This window comes from Caloenas nicobarica, chromosome Z (genome assembly GCF_036013445.1).
Source record: "Caloenas nicobarica isolate bCalNic1 chromosome Z, bCalNic1.hap1, whole genome shotgun sequence".
Taxonomy (NCBI): Eukaryota; Metazoa; Chordata; class Aves; order Columbiformes; family Columbidae; genus Caloenas; species Caloenas nicobarica.
Window position 1 is genome coordinate 48640453 of NC_088284.1, and position 21494 is coordinate 48661946.

At 38.1% G+C, this 21494-nt stretch overlaps 1 protein-coding gene across 5 annotated transcripts in view; it reads left to right on the forward strand.

Annotated features, from left to right (window-relative positions):
• The window catches only part of CDC42SE2 (CDC42 small effector 2), an 82385-nt gene that overhangs the window by 55613 nt on the left and 5278 nt on the right, over positions 1-21494 (forward strand). For all 5 annotated transcript variants that reach the window (XM_065656415.1, XM_065656412.1, XM_065656417.1 and 2 more), the window contains one exon: positions 19082-19183. In XM_065656415.1, coding sequence (XP_065512487.1) covers positions 19082-19183 — 102 coding nt within the window. The remainder of the gene's footprint in view (positions 1-19081; positions 19184-21494) is intronic.

A 21494-nucleotide genomic window follows, 5' to 3' on the forward strand; every position in this document is an offset into this window, starting at 1 on the left:
ATCTTCAGAGTGGCTTAGCTGATCGCTCTGAAATGATGCCATCTGTAATTCTGGGTTAGTCTCCTGCCACAGAGTGAGGAGAACAGGGGAGTGGAGGTTGGGCAGAAAAACTGAAGCTGTGGGCCACACTCCGATGCAGATACAGCACAGTAATGCCTCTCCAAACCCATCAGTTTTATTTTTCTTCTTAAAATACTTTGAGAGGGTTTTTTAGCTACTTGGGTGTACCCTCAAGAGACCTGTAGTTTACTGTAGCTGAGGAAAGATACCCTCTCTCTTTGTGTTTTCTCCCTCATTGTGTCAAATGTGTGACACTGTGTGGTTTGTTGACATGTCATGCTCTGAAAGTGACCTTACTTCAAAAGGGAGAGGCTCACATGGAGTCTTTTAAGTAGTTTTAAGCTACCTTATCTCTCTTCCTGCAATTGTAAATTCAGCTCATTCGGTCTCAGAAAATAGTGGGTATTTATAGTATGGTGTCTTCAGCAAGCACAGGGTCTTCATAATTGTTTGTTTCTCTCGCTTGAGTATGACTGTTTTTCAGTGTGAACGTAACTACCCTTTGTGTTCTGCATGATGGTTTATCATAAAGCACTACCTTGTTCATAGTTTGTAAAATTTGTTGGTACTGGCATGCTCTCAAATGAGAATATTTTAATTTTGCCTTATCTTTGGCAGGCCTGCATTATGCTTTAGGTGTTTCTAACAAGATGGTTTCAGGTTGCTGTGGCTGCCTTATCTCTGGAGACTGAGAAGTAAATTGGGACCAAATTGTGATTTGTCATCTAGATTTGGCCAGACCAGCACTTCTTTGGTGGTGCAGCGTGGCATTACATGCTCTACTGCTCTAGTGGTGGTACTGGCCTGCTGGAGCTCTCTGCCTCTGGAGCCAAGATGCAGAGCTCATCTCATCACCTTGCACAGCAGGAAATACTGTTGGTTGTGGGAGGCTGCCTTCCCTCTGGGTTACATCCATCTCTCTCAGGGCTGTGTAAAAATAAATCATAACCTTTAAAATTCTTCTACTTAAACAAAAATAAAAAATCTGATGGGCAGTGGCTGTGGTGACAGCTGAGCGCAGGTGAATGCTCTGGAAATTTGTGGCAGTCTTCTATTCTGGCCTCAGGCTGCTTTAGGCACAGGCTAAAGTCTTGCCTCCGCTGAAAACCCCAAGTTATGCCACTGATTTTGAGCTCAGTTTTCTTGCAGTTCGGGCCTGATTCATCTGAGAGATCAGCACTGTTGTCCTTGTTTTGTAGCTGGAAGGTGTCAGGCAGGTTGTTTGGGGAGCTGTAGTGTACCCATTGGTGGCTTTAGAGCCTCTGACTTTACATGAGAACAGAAAAATTCCTTGGGGCATATAGGATGATTTAGCGAGTAGAGAAAAATGAATTGGATTTGAATAAAATGGAGGAAAATACTTCAACAGGATTGATGAATAGATGTTAATTGGGGATTGCACCAGAATGGTAAAATTTTAGAGGTGATGTGACACCAGGGTTTTCAAAAAGACAGTTGTGTAAACTGTAGTTATTAATCCTTACATCATTATGTATAGTTGCATAAAACTTGCCTTTTGGGGTGCTTTATCAGTTTTGTGAACTGAAAAACTGATGCTATCAGGAATTGAATTATCTAAAGAAAGCACACTTGGCTATGTCCAACTGGGAACTGAAATTGTGTGTCAAGGGAGTGTATTATCGTTAAGTTCCTCGAAGCCTAGGAGGCTTCCAAGCCAAATCTACTTCAGGTAGATTTCTTGAAAGACTTGAGTAAAATTAATATAGGACAACAAGTTATTTAACTGTTTGGAACAAATACTGTTTTAAATACAGCTTTCTGTACTCCAGTTACTTAAAAAAAACCATTTAATTCCTAGGCTCTAGGATGATGGTTAAATAGTAGATTACTGTTAAAATGGGGCAATAAATCCTGCTAGGCACATATTCCAAACAAATGTGCTAGGATATACAAACGTACACACACATATGTGTGTGCCCATGTATGTAACATACTGGATTGCTTGTGTTTGTGGTACCAGCTTGGCATTGCTGAACTTATAAAGAGAATAAATGCCAAAACAAGAATAGGTGTGCTGATCTACAGAATAGCAGGCAAAAGAGCCTACGAGGCCTTTTATTCTCCATGGAAAAATATCAAATGGATATTGTATTTTTTTAACATCAGAATAAGCTTTGAAAATGAAATGCCTCTTCAATTTTTAATGCAAAGAAAGGGAGATTTGGGGGAGGAAGGAGAATAACTGCAATGCATGTACTTCAGAGAATAAAGAAACAGGACATATATGTGAGAAGAACCGGGGCTGCTTAATTATTGCTTTTAAAAACTATTTTAAAACCTGACAAAGATTTCTAAGCCCATTATGCTATGTGAATATTATATTTTCTGTAAGCTAGCCATGAAGACAGTGCAGTCTGTAAAACACTATGCAACCAATGCTAGGCTGCTACCAGTAGTGAGTATGAGGGAGAAGAGGTGATTAAAGTGGCGATGGTGAAAGCAATGTGGATTAAACTAACTTCTGCATGACTAGAAAGGATTTAATCAAGGACTCTTTTGTATGGCCCTGCCCCTAGAGAAATAAATGCACGTATCTCCAGTCAGTGAGATTAAACTGCTCTTTTTAACTCAGGAATAAAATGCCAACATTCCCATTGTAAAAGATTAATGTTTCTACACAAAGAAGATAATCAAGAGGAAATTTACACATCTTAATACTCACCTAGGTCAAAATCTGTCAAGAATCTGACTGATGTGTGAATATAGATATGTTTTAGCTGATTCAGTGGTTAAAGAACTGTTCATGGGGTTTTCTGCAGGCTACTATACTTGCTGGTTTTCTACATAGCAAAGGCATACAAACTGTAGTTCCTAGTTTATCTGATTTGTTTTGGAGTTTTGTTTGTTTTTTATTTGGGGTGTGTGTGTAGGGAATAATCTGCTAAATTACAGCAAAAATCAACTGCTAGACTATTCTTCTGCGTGCTTTCCTGGGCTTCTGCTAATTGTGCTGAGATCCTCTGAGGAAAGGCACTACCAACTAATAAAAAATACAAAACTCTTGGATGTTTAGTTGTAGGTTTTTATGGGGCATGTGTATAAGCATCATGATTTTTTTTTTTAAGGCAGCACACCTTAAATGTTAAGGCAAAAGTTTATTCTAGCTAGATTTTAAAAAGGACAATGTCAATTATAGATTACCTATATATTATTTTTTTAGACTTAACTCCTTACTTTGTGTTCATTGTAAATAGCTCTTCTATATTCTCTAAGGAGAATATAATGCAAGAGGAATTTCTGAAGTGTGCAATACTTGTGTGAAATAACTGCTTCGTAATATCTGCCATGATATTTTGAAAATGTGAGGGCATCTTGATCATCCTTGGAAGACAGTGAAATTAGTCTCCTTGTATGCTGCCAGTAGCATGCTTCAGGTCACCAAAATGACATTCTGTGATATCTTTGTCCCTTGCTCACTCTCTCTGAACTTGATACTGGTGTAAATACTACTTTCTGTTCAGTTAGAGTGAACAGAAGAGCTTGCATCAGTCTGATCTACTTCTACTTTATATAATAGGAAAAGTGATCAGGTACTGTACATTACATAATAACTTATGTAATTCAATATTCCAGAATTAGTCACCTTGCATTATTACCCAGTGAAAAGGAAAGAAAAATGATAAAGGGAATGAGAGGATTTTATTTGGTTTTTATGTCCTTGTATTTTTTACCTAAAAAGACAGACAAAGCTTCCCCTTTGAAGCATGCTGTGAAGTACAACTTGAAAACCTGTTTTTCCATTTAGTTGTTTATTGGTCAATAAAATATACATCAAGTGAACAAATTTTAAAGGAACCATTTTTGAAAATAAGTAAACTTTTAGTTGCTAGGTCTACAAACTCATTCTGGGTTCAGAGAGTCAAGCTGAATCTTTTTCCCACGCTGGTACAGTAAGTTTTCTGCAAGTAATTCCTTTGCTTCAGCTCATTGGAATTTAGTAAATAATCTGGTTGTGCCCAAGAAGGAATAGAATTCAACTTAGGCTCTTAGCAATGTTGGCTCTGCAGGCATTGCAAGGGTGAGTATCACTGGCAATTTATTTTTTATAAACAAACATAGCAGACATTTATATTTGCAATGCGTAAGACAAGAAGGAAGCCTGCAGAGAAACATTTTGGAAGGGCAGAAAGGTTTGGGTTTCTCAGTTTTTTCCTTGGTGATCCCAAAGAGAGAATGTTGAGTGTCTTGGTAATGCATGCATCTTTCCGCTTTCTGACTTTTTTAGCTTTGCAGATGGAAAACAAAACCTACTTGTGCCGTTCTTAGTGAAGAAGTTTATGTTTGCCCTTGAGTTTCAAAGAATATTAGATTCATAATGTGTTACAATATGTTAAAATTAAGACTTTGAAGCTTAAGAAATTTTGCTTAAAATTTTCTAGAATGATGTTATGGAAAGAACTAGGGTCACTTCTGAAGCTGTAATATTTGACTTTGCATAAAAGCAGCTGCAGTATAAAACAAGTATACATTTTTTAATGAAGAAAAGCTTTTTAAGCTTCTGAAGAGCTATAGCAATTCACTTTTTTTAGGAGAGACTTCAACACAGCTGTTGCAGATGACTTAGGACAAAGAAAGGTGAGGGAATAGCTAGAAGCTTAACGTGGCAGGATTTCTTAATACTACTCTGTGGTCTTCTAGCTATGCAGCCTTTGGGATCCTTTATTGAGGTAATTTGTAAATCAGTTGTTCTTTCTGGTAAGAAAAACCAGCAGTGTTTGGGTAAAATTCCTGCCTGGATGGCTGTCAAATGACAAAGTTGACCGATACCTTTACAAGGACTGGAACAGAGGTTAAAGTTACTGTCACAGAGAAGAGCAGAGGCAGGGAGGGCTCCTGAGAAGTGAGTGTGTGCTGGGCTGTGAACGCCGGTCACCTAAAAGGTGAAATGTCTCTTGCATTCCAGCAGGCAGTGAAGAAAGGGATGTGGAGCAAATGCCACAGGGACAGCAGCACTACCACAACCTTCTGATTTTCAGAAATATTTCTAGTGCGCTATTTCCAGACATCTGAAGTGGAAGGTTAAAGAGTCTCTGAGAAGTTCTCCATAGGGTAACTATAAAGTGACAACAAGTGTTTTACCCATTCCATGGTAGACAACTCAGATTCTGCCAACTGAAAGTGAGACCTTTCAGGTTGATGCATCTCTTGTTGTCCTAAGCTATTTTGATGTAGTATTCAGCTCTCCTTAGTGTGAAACTCTGAAGCTATTGAGAATCACGAAGGTGGCAATGTCTGTGCAAGACAGCAGTTATAGGTGGCTACACTAATGCCTTTGTACATGGATCTTCACAGAACTTCGTGGAAACTCGGTGAAATGGTAAAGCAAGGTTGAGACCTAGAAACCATGCAGGAGATCTGGGAACAAAATGAACTTCTTGCAGATTCTGTGCCTTGATCATGGAAGCATCTTTCTGGGTGGTATAGCCTGATGACATTGTGGCATAGGGAACTCTTAAAATAATCTGATGCGATTGGAATTTAGCAGTTGTCATGCTGGTGAGCCAGCTGTTCAAAACCAACTTGTTTTATTGGTATAGTTGCCAGAATCCACTGGAGACCTGTGTGTTGGTAAAAAGTACCTGACACTCAGGCCGTGAAACAGAGTGGTAGTGATAGTGTTTTAGCTTAGCTGTGTTTTTTTTCTTGAATTTAGAAATAATAGATATTTTCCTGCCAACACTACTAGTCAATTTTGTATTCATAGCTCTAATTGTTGAGATGATGGAGTTGTGTACCTGTCTTTTTAGGTACTATATGGTTCAATTTGCTGAAGAGTAAAAGGAAAAATTTTTGTTATAAATAATCTACACTTACTATTATGCACTCAGTTTAGAAATTCAGAGCCTGCAGCTCTTTAGAAAACCTGGGTTTGTTCTGTATTTTTATTGCTTTTTCTCCTCTTCATTCTGATTTTTTTTTTTTAACCGCCAGTGACTGTAAATCTGTAGCCAACAGCTGCTCTTGGCTATATCTTGGTTTTGGTAGAAGCTGACTACACTTGTGGAACTGGAAAGCAGTTGCCGTGAAATTGTCAATAATGCAAGAACCTGAAGGAGTCAAGAGTTCTCCATGGTGCTTAGTGTTGCAATGCCAAATCTTCCCCTGTTCTGCTAAAGAACCATGCTTTCCTATTCTTCCTGTCTTAAGAAGCTCCTAAATATGGGCTTATTCTGGCAAGACCAGTAGATCTGACATACTAAGAAAGGCAATATATTTCCTGGATTTCTACAGTGGATCCAACTTTGGAATTGCCAGCACTAGACTGAAGGAATGGTGTCCAAAAGTATGCAAGTAGGACATGCAATAATACAGTAACAGAAATTCTGCTCTCACAGTAATAAATTTATCATAGATAACTTACTGCAGAAGAGCTGCATTAGAAGGAAGCAGGCTTACCAGAGAAAAGGATTAGTAAGAAGAAGAATTTTTCTGAATGTTATGATCAGCCAACACTGCCTCTATAAATGATCGTATGATTTGTTGTTGATCCTACTTCTGAGTCTGGCAGTAAATTCTGAATAATGAACATACCTGAGGCTTTATCCTCAACAAAATTTGTGTCTATTCCAAGTGCAGCTAGTGGAAGAGTAAGGAGATATTGCTACTGCTCCTGACTGGTTCTTTCCAACAAGGCTGTATTTAGAAGAGTAGAATTTGACAAATGAATCAGGAATATGGGACACTTTCTGACTTGATGAAATATAAATAGTTAATGATTGTTTACACTCAAGACCTGTGGAATTGAGGCATACCTTAGCTAGACTATGCAAAAGTGCGCGTACATGCTTGGAACTGGTGGTTTCCTTTTGATAGAAGGTTGGACAAGGTAGCAAGGATGCCTTTGTTGTGCTAGGGAAAGCAGGACACTCCTTGAGAGGACTTACTTTTTATGTTCCTTGTTAAACTGAAATAAGTAGGAATACTGTGCTTGACTAGAAGTTTTTCTTCACAATGTTCAGTCTTCTTCATTATCTGTCTTGCGAGCCTACTGATTTGCAATGGCACACCATGTTGCTCTTCCATTGCCCCTGTGCTTCTGTTGTAACTTGTTAATTGGCTCCTGAACAATTTCCCTTCCATCTTTCAGGGATATTTGCTACACTTTGGGCACAGGCTTTTGTGTTGTTCCTCTGTGTCAGATACCGTTCTGAATATGTCAAAAGCTGAGCAGAAAGCTATTTTAAGTCTGAGTGCAGCTGTTGATTTGAACATTTCTTAGGAGTTACTGCTGGGGTACTCTTCCAGAGATTCTTCTAGCCATGCCATGTGTGGGCTTGGCATCTAAGCAGCTCTAAAATACCTACTGGGCCATCTGTTGCTAAATTGTCTTGGATGGTTGTTGTATTGTCTTTTTCAAATTCTGTGTATAATGCCATCATTTCCACACCCACTACTGGGATAATCTTTCAAATGAATGACTGTTTTTCATAGTACAGGAAGAATTTGGGAGGCTGTTCCTGCTTCCTTTCTGTAGGTTTTAACTACTATTTGCTTTGCTGTTCCAAGAGCAAGCAAAGACACACTACATCATGATGTATTTTGAGATGCACTTATTCCAGTGCCTTACTGAAAATTAACTGGATGAATATGACAGCAAAATTTGAGAACTTTGCAGAAGTCCTCACAGGAGCAAGAAGTGGGATGGCCACTGAAGCAAATTCATCCTGCCATGTTTATGCAAAACAGGGCACCCGAGGCCGTGTGACTGCTTATATGCTGATGAGGTAACTGGTCAGGGTGCCTTTGGAGCAGCAAGGAGAACCCAGAGATAATGATGAGTTCACACAGGTGACAAATAACTTGTCAACAAAATGCCAATGGGAAGATTGCCAGAAAGGTCAGCAGCCAGGAGTGTGTCTTGTGGACCTGACACACACAAAACTGGGACGGGATTAGTTGCTTTTAAAAAGGATTTGTACCAAAAAAAAAAAAAAGTATCTTCATTCAGACCAAGCTCATGTCAATACAACTTCAGTGGGAAGTAAGTAGTACAGTACACAACCAGAAAACTGGGTGAATATTTAGGTATTCTATTGCATAAGTATATAAACAAAGAAGCTGCTGCTGCTATTTGGGCAAACTAGTGTCAGGCTTTGAAGATGACGTTCACAGAGGTATTTAAAAGCTGATGAATTCACTGTGTCTGTGGTTGTTGACTCTCAAGGATATTATTATTAAATGTTACAGCTTTTTTTTTCCCTGCGGCACAAGTACTAGAGCTTCCACCCATGAATTCTACAGCTAAAAAAGATGAGTGCCGTAAATCCTGAAGATCCAGCTTCTTTCGGTAAAGGAATTACTTACGAGTGGTGTGCAGAGGTTTTCTGAAAACACCATGTGTGCCCTGATTTCTTGTCATAGCCGAAGGTGAATCACAATGTGCAGTACCAAACTCCTGCTTGTGAGCACATATGACAATGCATTTAGAGCTATTATATTCAGAGCAGTAGGTGTGTTAACTAGCTAGTCTAGAGAAAGTGTTAGACTTATTAAGTGGTTGGATTTGTTTGGTAAGTGTGTCTGAGGATCCTCTATCTGGCAGTGGCTATTATCTGTTTGGAGGTAACGTTTCAGTTTATTTTTTTGTTCTTGTACTTTTCTGTACTGATGTTTAGTATGTGCATATCATTCCGGTTTAGAATATCATACAGAGTGTACCTACCAGTACAGAGGGCTTATATGTACTATATCTTATGCAACATGCATGCTTCCATATAGATGCGAATATGTGCAGACACCTGCATGTGCAGGACATAACAAACCTGTTTGTATTAGTCACCTAGCTGAAGGAAGTGTTACTGCAGGATTTACGAGCATGAAGTATAATTTCTTAACGAAACAATTTCAATATGCAGCATACTTAAGGACACCCAAAGCTTTTGTTTGTGTTGTGGCTGGGGGGGGACACACATTCATTTGGCTGAGCAGGAGAGGCTACATGTTGTAACCCTGACATACATCTTCTAGAGAGCTATAGCTCTTGTCATGCCAGATGACCTTTCAAGTATTTCCCGTGTTCTTGTTGGAAAAGGTCAGCAAGTGAAAGGAAAGAGATCAACGTGATGCAGTTCACAGTATGTTCTTATCAGAACTTTGGAATTTTTTTTTAAGAAGCTGTTAGAAATTTCCGGAAAGTTTGTATTGTGGTGTATCTTTACATCATTTGTTTAATGTGTCTTTTAAGATTGTTTTTGATCACGGGGGAGAATATACTGCATCTGTGTTACAGGAAAGTCAATTCAAGCCCACTCTACATTCTTCCTCTTCATCACCAGTTGATTAGACTTGGGAAATAATCTAGGTGGCAAGAGACGTCTGGATGTCATCTAGTGCAATGCATGTACTCAGAACAGAACCAACTATGGCTTTTGCAGGGCTAAAACAAAGAAATAAACTTAACAGCAGAGTCAATTATACTGTTAGGCAGCATTCTTTATTTTTTCAGTCCTGGGGATCATCCTCCATAAGTGCTCCAGCAACTGGGTGCTCTTGCATTGCTTATATTCACGTAATTATTACATAGGCATTACTATTTTTGAAAGTTTTGACATCCAATACATCTATACTAAGAGATAATTGATGATGTTAGTTATAATTGTTTAGTTTCTTACTTACAATACACCTATTAATTATTAGTTAAATATAAACACTATGCTTCTAAACAATATCACTTAATCTTCTGTCTCCCTGTTGTCATGCAGCAGGATCTAAAACTTGAAGAATATCCCCTCATTTTGCAGGTGGTCAGAAAGCATTTGTCTCATGTCTATTGGTTAATGATGGGTACGTCTTTTATAACTTAATCACAGTATACATGAATTTGGCAGGTTCTCTTCAGGGCCATCTCCAGTTGTGTTCAGGGGATCTCCAAGGAAGGATATTCAGATTCATTGGGTTCTTCGTTCAGTGTTTGACCACCTACATAACCTTTTTTAAAATTTAATCAGTACTTTCTGTTTTGAACTTCAGGTTGTGGCTTGTCATACTATCGCTGTGCACCTCTGAGTCTGTCTGTCTTCTGTATGCTCCTAGTAGGTAGTGGAAGACAATTAGGACCACAAGCAGATATCTCTTCTTAAGGCTGAACAAACCTTCTTTTTCAGTCTCTCCTTCTATACCACGTGCAGCAGAGTTTTTGTCCCTTACCTGTGTCACAGCTCTGGAATTACTCCAAAAGGTACAGTGAGAAACTTTTGTTTCCAGCTGTGTGGGCTGGTAGTAAGCATGTGATCCAAGCAACAGCTGATGCGTTGGAAGTTAAGCAGCTTGGCAACTGTAAGAAAAGACTATATGTTAAATGGTAAGTTCTGATTTTTGCTGAGATACCACAAGCAAGTATCACAGACTTGTTCCTTTCATCATGCCCTGCCGTCCTTTTCACTGATGAATGACCCTTTACTCTACAATCAGACTGCGTGGTCTGTCTAAAGACAGTAAAGAAGTATGGTTGCTACAGTAGAAAACCATATTGTTATCTTAGATGACTGTTTTGGTTTTTTTTAATTATGTTTAAAGAGGCATTAATCACAAAAAGTAATGAGAATAAACTTACTGGAAAGAGAAGTTAGTTCATGGTATAATGTGACAGTCAAGTTACAAGTTGTAGATGTCATCATAAAATTGTGCCAATGTGTGTTTTGAAAAGGACAGTGCTTACTGGCTATACCAAGGAATCTGGCTTACTCTGTGACTTAAAGTTGGTTTAAGCATCTGGAACAAAACAAGTTCCTATTAACGTGTGAGCTAAACACATTTCTTAAAAGACCTATTGTCTTTTGGAGTCATTTGACCTCATCTGGCAAATTTTCCTGTCTATTTAGAAAACAGGGGCTAGTATTGCCAGTTTTGTCATATGATGGCTAACGTCATCACAATATAAGGGAATATTGTGCAAACAGATCAAAAAGTGCACACTTCAAAAAGGTGCTAAATTTGCTAAAAGGAAAGGAACTGATTGAGATAACAACAACATGCAATGCAGCTTGAAGTATTCATTTACAAAATAGATTCATTCAATGTGAAATTGTACTTAAGATTTTATAAAATCAGCTTCTCTTCCGTATTAATTATTTTATTTTCCCTGTACTTTTTTCTTTTTCTAAATAGTGACAGAATTGCTAGTTCCTTTGCTTGGGAGTTCAGAAAGCAATCAGATTTGCTTATTCTTTTTTTTGCCACTTGAGTCAGTAAATCCCAGCCATTTTGCCTAAAGGCTAAATCCAGTGTACATTTGATAATCATTTTATTAGATGCTAACTGTAGCAGCTTACACAATTTAAAAACTTGCCTCTTTTCCATCCTTCGTCTCAATTTCCTAACTCTCCTTTAACTAGAGGAGTTGGGCAGCATCCTGGATTTTTAGAAAACTTGATGAAAGCTCAGTGTGCTGGAGGCCTGTTGCTTGTTTCTGTTGCTAAAGAGCTGGCATGAAAACCTGGGTTGTTTTCCTCCTGCTTCTGTTCTGATGAAGCCATGGTTTGTAAGATCCATAAGCAATCAAGACTCTTTAAGCAATCTGCTGGAAACTGCCAATGTGAGGGACTGAGAAAAATGTGTTAGTAGTGGTAGCAGCTTTGGAGTTTCGCAGCTGATGAAAATCACAGCACTGGTCAGAACGTCATTACACTGGGCTTAGGTACCACATGTTACTGCTTTAGAATAAATTATCCCTGAAATATAGTGTTTTGCAAGGAGTGAGTTGCATTTTAATTTATCTTGCATATTATCTTGGTTGCACTTCTCTGTGTTTCTTCTGTTTGATAGACCTCTTGACATAAGGCATTTGAACCCTAAGTTCTTCATCCTTTCCTCATCAGAGAGTATGTGGTCTCCTGTAGTTCAATGTAGTGTCACTGTATGGTTCAAAAAGTAAACTAAATGTTAAAACTTCAAACATATGGTAGTGCCTAACTGGAATTTTAACATTACTGTGCCTGATGTCTCTCTAATTTAATCAGCTTCCATATAATACTTACAGATTGTATAAATGTTGGAATTTGCAATGTAAGTTCATGGGTTTAAAAATAAAAAGTGGAGAAAAAAATGGATGGTACCACAATATTCAGGGAAATGTTTAGGAGGCACAAAGACCTTTCTTCTTCAAAAATATCCTACTGGCTATGTAATAATCCTATACATCGAGCCACTAGTTTCACAATGCTAGTTTGCTAAATAATAATCCAGTTGCTAGAGATGGGAGTGTATTAGCATTCCAGCCTTATACGTGTACATGCTTTTCATTGTTCTTAACATGAATCTCTAGGTTCTTAGGGAGGAAAGTGTAGAGAAAGGCATCTTAAACACATAATGCACAAAATCAAATACAAGGGACATCCTTGCCTCTGCAGCCCCTTTATATACAGTTTGGTGAAAGACACTCTTTAAGACCTTCTTTGGTAATTTTGATGGTCAATATTGGGAACCCAGACATGTCTCTTTTGAGAGACAGCCAGCCAGACTGTTCTGGAAGCAGAACAGCATGTATGTGGGAGGACCAAATGCCACCTTTGCAGGGTGATGTGATGCTTCTATTCTGAGCAGGTACCTGGCTCCTCCTGTGCAGTAGCCTGTGGAAGATCAGCTGGGTGGCACAGCACAGGGACTCCTCAGGGCAGATATAAAAAGTAAGAGAGATCAAAGAAAATAAAATGAAAGGTGCTTTTTCTTTTGCAGTGTCCCCTGTAACCAACCAAATCCCTCATCTTGAAATGGTTTACTATCTAGCGTTTGATTAAGTCCTTTCTTTAGATTTCTATCTTAGTTTTATCTTTGGCCTGCACTACTTTTGAAGTTTCAGCTGAGTTCTTGAATACAAAGCTATTAAGCAGCTCTATTTCAACAGAGAGTTGTATCATTGAAAAGTTTAATGGATCACTTTGTCCTCAGGGAAAAGTTATGAAATACCTATTTTGATTGGTCGTGAAGATCCCAGAGAGTAAATTACCAGATTAAGAGTTTACTTTTTGCATTGGGTTAGCCTTACATTAATGCTAGAATGAATGCTAACACAAGTTCTCAAAAAAAACATCGCTTTTTGAGAGTTATTTGTGAAAGAAGGTCAAATGCAATAGCTGTGAGCCTCCATATGAATCTGATACTTCCTATTAAAAAAAAATAGCAAATCACCTACTTAGCTGTAACTATCTTGATAGTGCATCTATATAGGGTTGAAAGTATAAGCAGACTAGCTCCTAATCATGAAAACGCATCTTCTAGGTAGATACAGAGGAGAACCAGGAGCATATTCCCTGTTGCATTTGTCCTGTCTACCGTAAGAGCAGCAGTTGTGGCAGCTCTACAGGGATTTATTTTACTGTAGGAGAGTTTGGGATCTGGATTGTTTTAGTATGGAAAGATATGTGAGCTCTAGTGTGGCAAAGGATTAAATGATGTAGTTGAAAGTTATTCATGATGCTCAGATTACCCTGCTGTTACTTAGAAGTCAAGCTTGCAAAGAACTATCATAGAGAGTGAATTACTTCTTACTATATTTGATGCCATTTTAATGACTGAGATAGCAGTGACCAAGCAGTCTAGAAAAGTGGAGTATTGTGGAGACAAGTTTAAAAGCTGTGTAACCTTCTAGTGTTTATCTTCTTGTGTGCTAGTGTTGTCTTTCCGCTTTGACAAGAGCACAGTTTTTAGCAGTAATAAATGTAAATGGTCCTTCTCTGACCGCAGAAACTCATTCTGCAAACCAACAATCCAGCTGGGTCATTCCCTTCTCTGTTCACCAGGGAGTTTCCCAGTAGAGAGTTAGCAAGTAAATTTGTTAAGTCTTGAATCAGACTTCAGAGAGGAATTAAGTGTTCTTTAGTTACCTTCTTGCCAAGAGAGAGATACGCCTGTTTTATGACAGTGATCATTTAATAAATGGGAAAAAAACTATTTTTTGTCTTAGCTAGGTTACTGAGCCTGCAGGCCAGCAGTAAGCATTGCTGATTGCATGACGGCAAACCTGGCAGATGAATGAGGACCACTGAAGCCTCAAATGCTGCTGGCCATGGCACATTCTACTGTGGAATGTTATTAATTGATTTACGCAATCTGCACTCCTTCTAAATAATTATTTTTATTTTAAAAAATAGTCTGAAACTAGAGAAGAAACTGATACACGACTGGAAAATTAATCTTGGGAAACTGATGCTTTTGCTCTGCATCAGATGAGATGCCAAAGCATGGTGGTTTGTTTTGGTTTTCCCTAATTATGTATCAAGGCTGTTCTGAAGTTAAAATACGATGTTTCTCATCATTTTATTCAGAAAGGGAGACTATAAAGCACAGGGATTATGCCTCAATAAATGTTACTACTTAGATTTTCTGCATGTGAGTCTGTAGCCAGCTTAAAGATTTTATATTGAAATAAGAGAAGCCAAATAGCATCTCATGAAAAATAATAGAGGTAACCTTGCAGAATAGTGAGAAATTATGACAAATTTGAACCAAAGTTCCTCTTCTACAGATAGTTAGAAGGAAAGGAGAAAAATTTCCAGAACTTTTATTTTTTATTTGTATATATACAGGTGGAAAACTTGTCTAATTCAGAACTGCTGCCATCACTATGGAGTGTCTTGAGCTAGAGGAGCACAGCCTGGCCTCTGGAGAAAATTTGGAAATAGTCAAAAAAGACCACTTCTTCACTGCAAGCCAAAAATAGAGAGCAATAAAAGAAATTTTACATGCCTCTGGACCCATCAGTGGCAATTATTTGTTTAAAGAAACAAATTACAGTTTTGAATTTCTTGCAATAAAATGCTTGTGGCTTTGCTGAAGGGCAGGTTGAATACATGGTATAAATAGTTTAATTTTTTTAAACAGAAGTTTAAAACTGTTTACCAAAAGTTTCATGAAAATTGCAGGCTTAAAATAATTTCTGTATTATGTTAACTATTGGTGGCTTTCTGAATTCTGGTTTTTTACTTCGAAAGAGATGCTACCCTGTGTGGGTGCAAAGCATCACTTGCAGATTAAGAATAGAAGAGACGTCAGTCCTTTACTTCATTACTGTGGTAACTGAAATGTGATCCAGTTTCATTGCATCTAGTATACGTTCAAAGCTTCCGAGATGGGTCCTCAGACTGCTTCTATTCCTTTCAAATATTCAACACACAGACCTGCATCTCTTCTACTTCTGTTTAAAGATTATTTATTCTTTTTGTGGTGTAAAGATTACCTGGTTTGTACTTTACAGTACAGGTTCTGCAGATTTTTGTCAAGGGAACAAACCGAGTAAAGTTATTAAACAGTGACGTTTCATATTCCACTTCCAGGATCCCTTTACAAGTCTCTTCATCTCACCTCACCTCTGTTGTGCTCCTTGCCACCCGTGCCCCTCTTAGTAAAGGGGTAAGTGCCTTGGGATGTGGCAAGAGGGGGGAAATACTGCAATTCAGATTTTGAACTTTTTTGCCCATCAATACCAAATATTTCAATAATGACCCAAGCTAACAAGAAAGATAACAAACAAGTTAGCTAATAATAATGTGAGCTTTCTTCTACTTCCCCCTGCTAAGGAAACATCCACAAGAAACACAGATCCAGCACATAGGGTCTCATTGCAGTTAGGCTGCCAGAGTTGAGACATACATGTATTCCGCCAGAAACATCTTTAAAACAAACCTTTAGATGATACAATCATTCAGGTGCACGAATGCTTAAGTCCTTTGCACTAGCATCATAAACAATGCGGTTGTTTTCTAGATCACCTATATAGTCAGATCTCATTACTACAGTGGCTAGTGGTGTAGATATATATTCTAAAACTAATTATTTATGGTATGTTATCGAGTGGAGTTTTGGCCATGGGTGAAGGCTGGTGGGAATTCATTTTCACTGGCTCTGTCAGCTCAGGCACGTGACTTGCACTAGGAGCAAGCATGGAATGGTACAAGTGATACAGAGGGAAATTAGCATAATTGTACAACTCATTTCTTAAGTAAGAGGTGATTGTGTTGCTTCTCAGCTTCTCTGAAGTAAATATACTAAATTTACCAAACAATCAATCTGTGTGTTAATTCTTATTGTTTAAAGACAGTGGTATTGCATGTATTCTCACAGGTACAGGGCCTCAGAAAAAAGAACTTCACAACAAAACCCTGGCAAAGCTAATGTTTATGGTGTCCTCTGTAAAAGCTTTGTAACCTTTCCTGGCATGTTCCCCTACTCCTGTCTCCTGTGTTACATTCCTCAAAAAGAGGTGACTTCTTGCATCGCTCCCCATGCTAACTGGTCACTGGTTCTTGCTGAAGTTGTATACAGAAGTGACATATCCTGGTAGGAGCAGCCATGCAGTAGAGTAGAAAAGTTGGTGTTGGGGAGTCATGATGTGCATTAGTTGTCTTTTTGTGGCCTGCTTCAGACCGTATCGCCTGGTCCATTAGCCTCAATGTCTGTTAGCAGTAGGAGTGCATCAGCAAGTCTTCCAGTTCAGCTTGACCCAAAAGAAGTCCAATTTGTACACTCCAAGATTACTCTGAAATTTAAATTGAAGCGTTTTAAATAGGGACTGGCAAAGTTGCTTCAAAAGCATGCCCATGAGCCAAGCTAAAGCACTAATGTAAATGCAAACCAAATGCTTCTGCAGCAAAAAAACACAAAGATTTGCTTTCAGAGTGAAATACTTTGTGGTCTTAATATAGCAGAGCATTTAAATACTCTTCCATTGCTTTAAGGATATCACATCTGTGGGCACATGCCTTGGTGTGACTGGTGATGGCCTCTGATAAGAAACTTGCTTGAGATAAGAAAGAGGATTTGATGGCAATTCACTTTAACTGGTGGTTACTGGTTGACTAGCTGATGATGAATGGAGAATCATTTACAGTCATTCACAAGGTCCAGCACTCTAATTCTGTTACCGGCATGCCAGTGGTCTTAGCAACTAGTAAAGGAGCAAAATAAGTTGAGTCACCCAAAGAAGGAGTTTGGTTTTTTGCAAAATGATTGAAACAAAAAAATTCCAAAAGCTCTGAGATTGTCTACATTTTCTCTGCATCAAAACCCTGCATTTCAAAACTCTACTAAAACCAAGAAATCATGGATATATTGTTTAGACATAGAAAGGTATCTGACTCTGGCTGGTTTTTGTTTTGTTTTGTTTTTAAATGGGGAGGGAGGCAACTACTGCAGACCTGAAACAATTTGAAATGTTCTAATTGGAGTGGTGTGCTACAGCTCTCTAGAGCTGCTTTCTATGTCAGTGTCACAGCATATTACAATTCTATATTGTGTAAATACAGCAATGTGCATTTAAAATGATCATCACACCTGGTGGAGATGCTCCTCATCCTGAACATGTCAGGTGAGCAGTTCTCATCCAGTGGCAGCATAAGCCTGGTATGGGTTGTGTTCCCCCAAGTTAGTCACATATGCTTTACTAGCTGATATCATGCATAAATTAAGAAATCGTTTGCTATATGTATAAATGAGCTTGACTTCCAGATTGACATATTAATGCATTGATGGGACATGGTAATAGATTCTGTTGTGGCTTTTTATGGCTTTATGAACTCTACTAATATTTTTCTGTAGTTGAGAAACCTTGATGGATTTCCATAAACATTTTCTCTGTGAAAGCCCTTAAACTACAGGAAGATGTTTTTATAGCTATGATTATTTTATTTGGTTGATCTTGTCAAATTTGCTGGGAGTAGAGAGTTCGCTAATAGTTTTGGAATAGATTGGGTCATTTTGTTCTGTTGTTTCACCCCAGCTATTAATATGATGCAGTAAGTTACTGAAACATACTGAAATCTGGTGTTAGTAATAGGGAAAAGGTACCGGAAAGGAGTAAATGTGTTTGTACTTGCTGGCTAGCCCCCAGGATGTATGCTTATAGCTGTGGGCTCTGATTCACAAAGACGTAATCTGTAGCTGTGTTTCAATAGCAGCTAGCCCACATACCTTTGTGTCTTGATTCTGGGTGGTCTGACGATTTCATTGCAGATTGGAAACGGAGATCCTTTTAAAAATGCGACTGAGTGGACTTCAAGATGATGGGAAGTTTTTAATTGAGCTCAAATAGTTTCTTAGTTACTACGCTGTATTTTGTATGACACACCTTAAATTGAGATATTCATAATGTGCTTCATGGCTATTGCTTTTTCTTTCAAATACAGGATATGGTGACTGCACACTGTATGGTTTACTCTTTGTAGGCTCCCTGGCTCTGGCTTAATAAACGAGGATAGGATTTTCTTGTTTTATTCCTTTAGAGGCAATGCTTAGCCAGAGGCAGACAATCAAAGTGGCTTTAATTAGAGGAAGTCCTTACTGCCTCAAGTTTTTCATTTGTGTATTATTACATTAACAAAAAATAAAGCTGTGATGGTGAGAAAGGGGAGGCACAGTAATCAGAGTCCCCATTCTGGCATCCTGGCATACTCTCAGACTGCACCCCTTCATCTCACGCTCTGCAACCATGCAGACTGGAAGTTGTCTGTGTATACAGGTTTCAGCAAAGACATGTCTGTGATTAACCCTGATCGAACTCAAGGCATTGTGCTGAACCACGAAGTATATTACAAATAGTGATAGAAGTTCCCGTGGCATGCAAATCAGAAATTCTGTTAAGTTCAAGGTTTCATAGACTATACTGATGCTCTTTGATCCTTAATTCTTTTTTTGAATGACTGAACCTCAAATTTCACCTGTCACATCACGATTTAAATACAAATATAGGCAGAAGTTACTGTATTAAACCTTTCAAATATTGCAACCATGGAATGTAGTAAGGTAATTTACAAAGATTTTGTTGGCCTAAGTGTTAGCAGTGGTATCAGTGCTGGTCTAATGCTATGCTATAGATCCTCTAGGTTAAAACAAAGGACAGTATTACTGATGTCTTGGTTAACCTGGGAATTTGGAGTCTGCTTTTTGACTCTATGAAAATATCCCAGTGTATGAAAAACCCTGTGGACAATTAACTCTTACATTTATGACACACATTGGTTTTGCCTTTTTTGTGACTCTTAGTTAGAAGGTTTCTTTACCTTCCTTTCAGAAAAGACGACGGCGGATTGACCGAAGCATGATTGGGGAGCCAACAAACTTCGTTCACACAGCTCATGTAGGATCAGGAGATCTGTTCAGTGGAATGAATTCGGTAAGCATGAGTGGATGAAGAGTATTTCATCTTAGAATACAGGGACACCGTGTATGTATATTGTGGCTGACGCAAAGAGTCAACTGTAAGAAAGAATCTCCATGAAACTGAAGACCAACCTACTAGTATCTTATTTCCAAGTACTAAACACTTGTATTCGAGATTATGGCATACCATTTTTAAAATTCCTATGTTTATTGACAATACATAGTAGATGCTGTATAAATTGTACAGGGTATGAGTAGAATACTTTTAAAAAATACATTCTGATGGCATGTATGAACTAAAATAGAGGTATATTTAAAAATACACTAGAGTATCTCAGAGAAAACTTTGAAAAGTGTCTTATAATTGACTAGATTTCTCACCTTAAATTCTTTTAAGCTACTTTAAATATAGTTCATGTAAAACTCTAACTTGCCATGGTATATAGTGCACACAAATATTTTTGGGTGTCCTTGTTGAGGTTTTTCTATCTTCTGTAGCTGTATTTGCAGGGTGGATTATTTCCAGGGCAAGCAATGATGTCACAGGCAAGGTTTTGTGGCTTCCTGTAGATGACAGGAGCAATAAATATTTTTGTCTCTTTGAAAGTAAAAAACAGAGTCTAAGATAAATACTGAAAATTGGCTTATGAGGATAGATTTCTTTTGCACAACTTTGTATTTACACAAAATGTCAATCTGTGTTTAAGGTCAACAGTATGCAATCTAGAAAAGGGTTTTATGTAGATAATGATGAAAAATACTTAATGACCTTAACAATCCTCTTTAAAGGAAAAAAATGTTTTGAGATTAAAACGATGAGAAATAACTTATTGACAAAGGAGAAGAAATAATTCTGTCAGAGGTATCAGAGTGCAGAGCTGTAAAGGAAGGAGATAATTTTAATGTAGTCAAGTGACATCATTTGTAGTTTCAACTAGTTTACAGCTTATTGGAATCAGACAAAAACTTTTTAACTCAGTACATATTGAGGAAGGGCAAAGCTAGAAAATCTGACATGACAAACAATATAATACATTTTCCCAGAAACAACATGATGGATTGGAAGTGACATCTACTAAAACCTGTGTAAGCAAGTTAAGTGGACAAACACAGCTTTAACTGGATAAAATTGAGTGAAAGCTAATTACTTATTTAATGCAATATACTACATTAATATTTAAAGCCATTATAAACTGAAATAATAAAGTGATAATAAAATGAGTTGGTTTTTTTTTTTTTTTGCTTGTTTGTTTAAAGTGTGGCTTTTTGCTTTTTAAATGTTTGCTGTCCTTCCTGTGAGAACCTTCCTCATTCTCACAGCTGAGCTGCCTCTTGAGGTTTGTGGTGATTGCCTGACGCTTGTCTCTTTAACCTCAGACTTTACCCCTGCTTGCCCTCACCTTTGCCTTGCGTAATATCCAGTTTATCTCTGGATGGTATATAATCATTATTGTCCCTTTATATAGACTTTTTAATTTTGAAAGCTCATAAATGGCTGTCTCTTTCTCTTACTTTTTTTTTTCATTTGGATAATGTGCTGCATTAGTGGTCAGAGTGATTTTTCTGATCCCAGATAGAAAGGATCTGTATGCAAAAAATAACCCTTTTCTTCACTCCTCTCTCTTCAGAAGCAAAAATCTCTACTTTTTCACACTGCTTATTTTCCTCCTTCTTCTGTGGTGACTTACTGGAGTAATACTGTATCCAGTCTCCTTGTTAGTTCTTCACAGTGTAAATTCAAGATTACAGTGTTTGAACTCCACATGTTTTTCTGGGGATTAATTTCCTTTATAGTGTGGACATAATACTCCCTCATGAACCTCCTTGTCCCTTTTATGAATACTTTAGGAAGACCTCCTGCATTTTCATTAGCTTTTGCTGTATAAGTTTGAATCTTCATCCACTATCTGAGTCTACTTTACTCCTCAGTTCCCTGAGACACCATCCATATTTATGTTTACAAATTTTACTGGAGCAGAACTAAAGTATTTTTTAAATTGACCTTTGACATAAATTTCTGGATTTCCATGTCATGGTAAGGAAAAAAATGTGCACATCATCTGCACATGGGTCAGGCAGCACTGTGTGCATGCCAGATGGTGAAATGGTGATAGGGGTCCTGAAATCCAGGCAGAAATGCACCAGGTTCAGTGTATATATCTATGCCGAAATAGTCCACAGCATGGCAGAGACATGGGCTGGCTTGCAGGGGAAAGTGGCTTTGTACAAGCTCTAAAATCATAGATATGGTGAAGCTGTGAGCTGGCAATCAGATTTTTCATTTGATAGGATGCCAGGATGATTCTGAGGACAGTAGTTTTCTG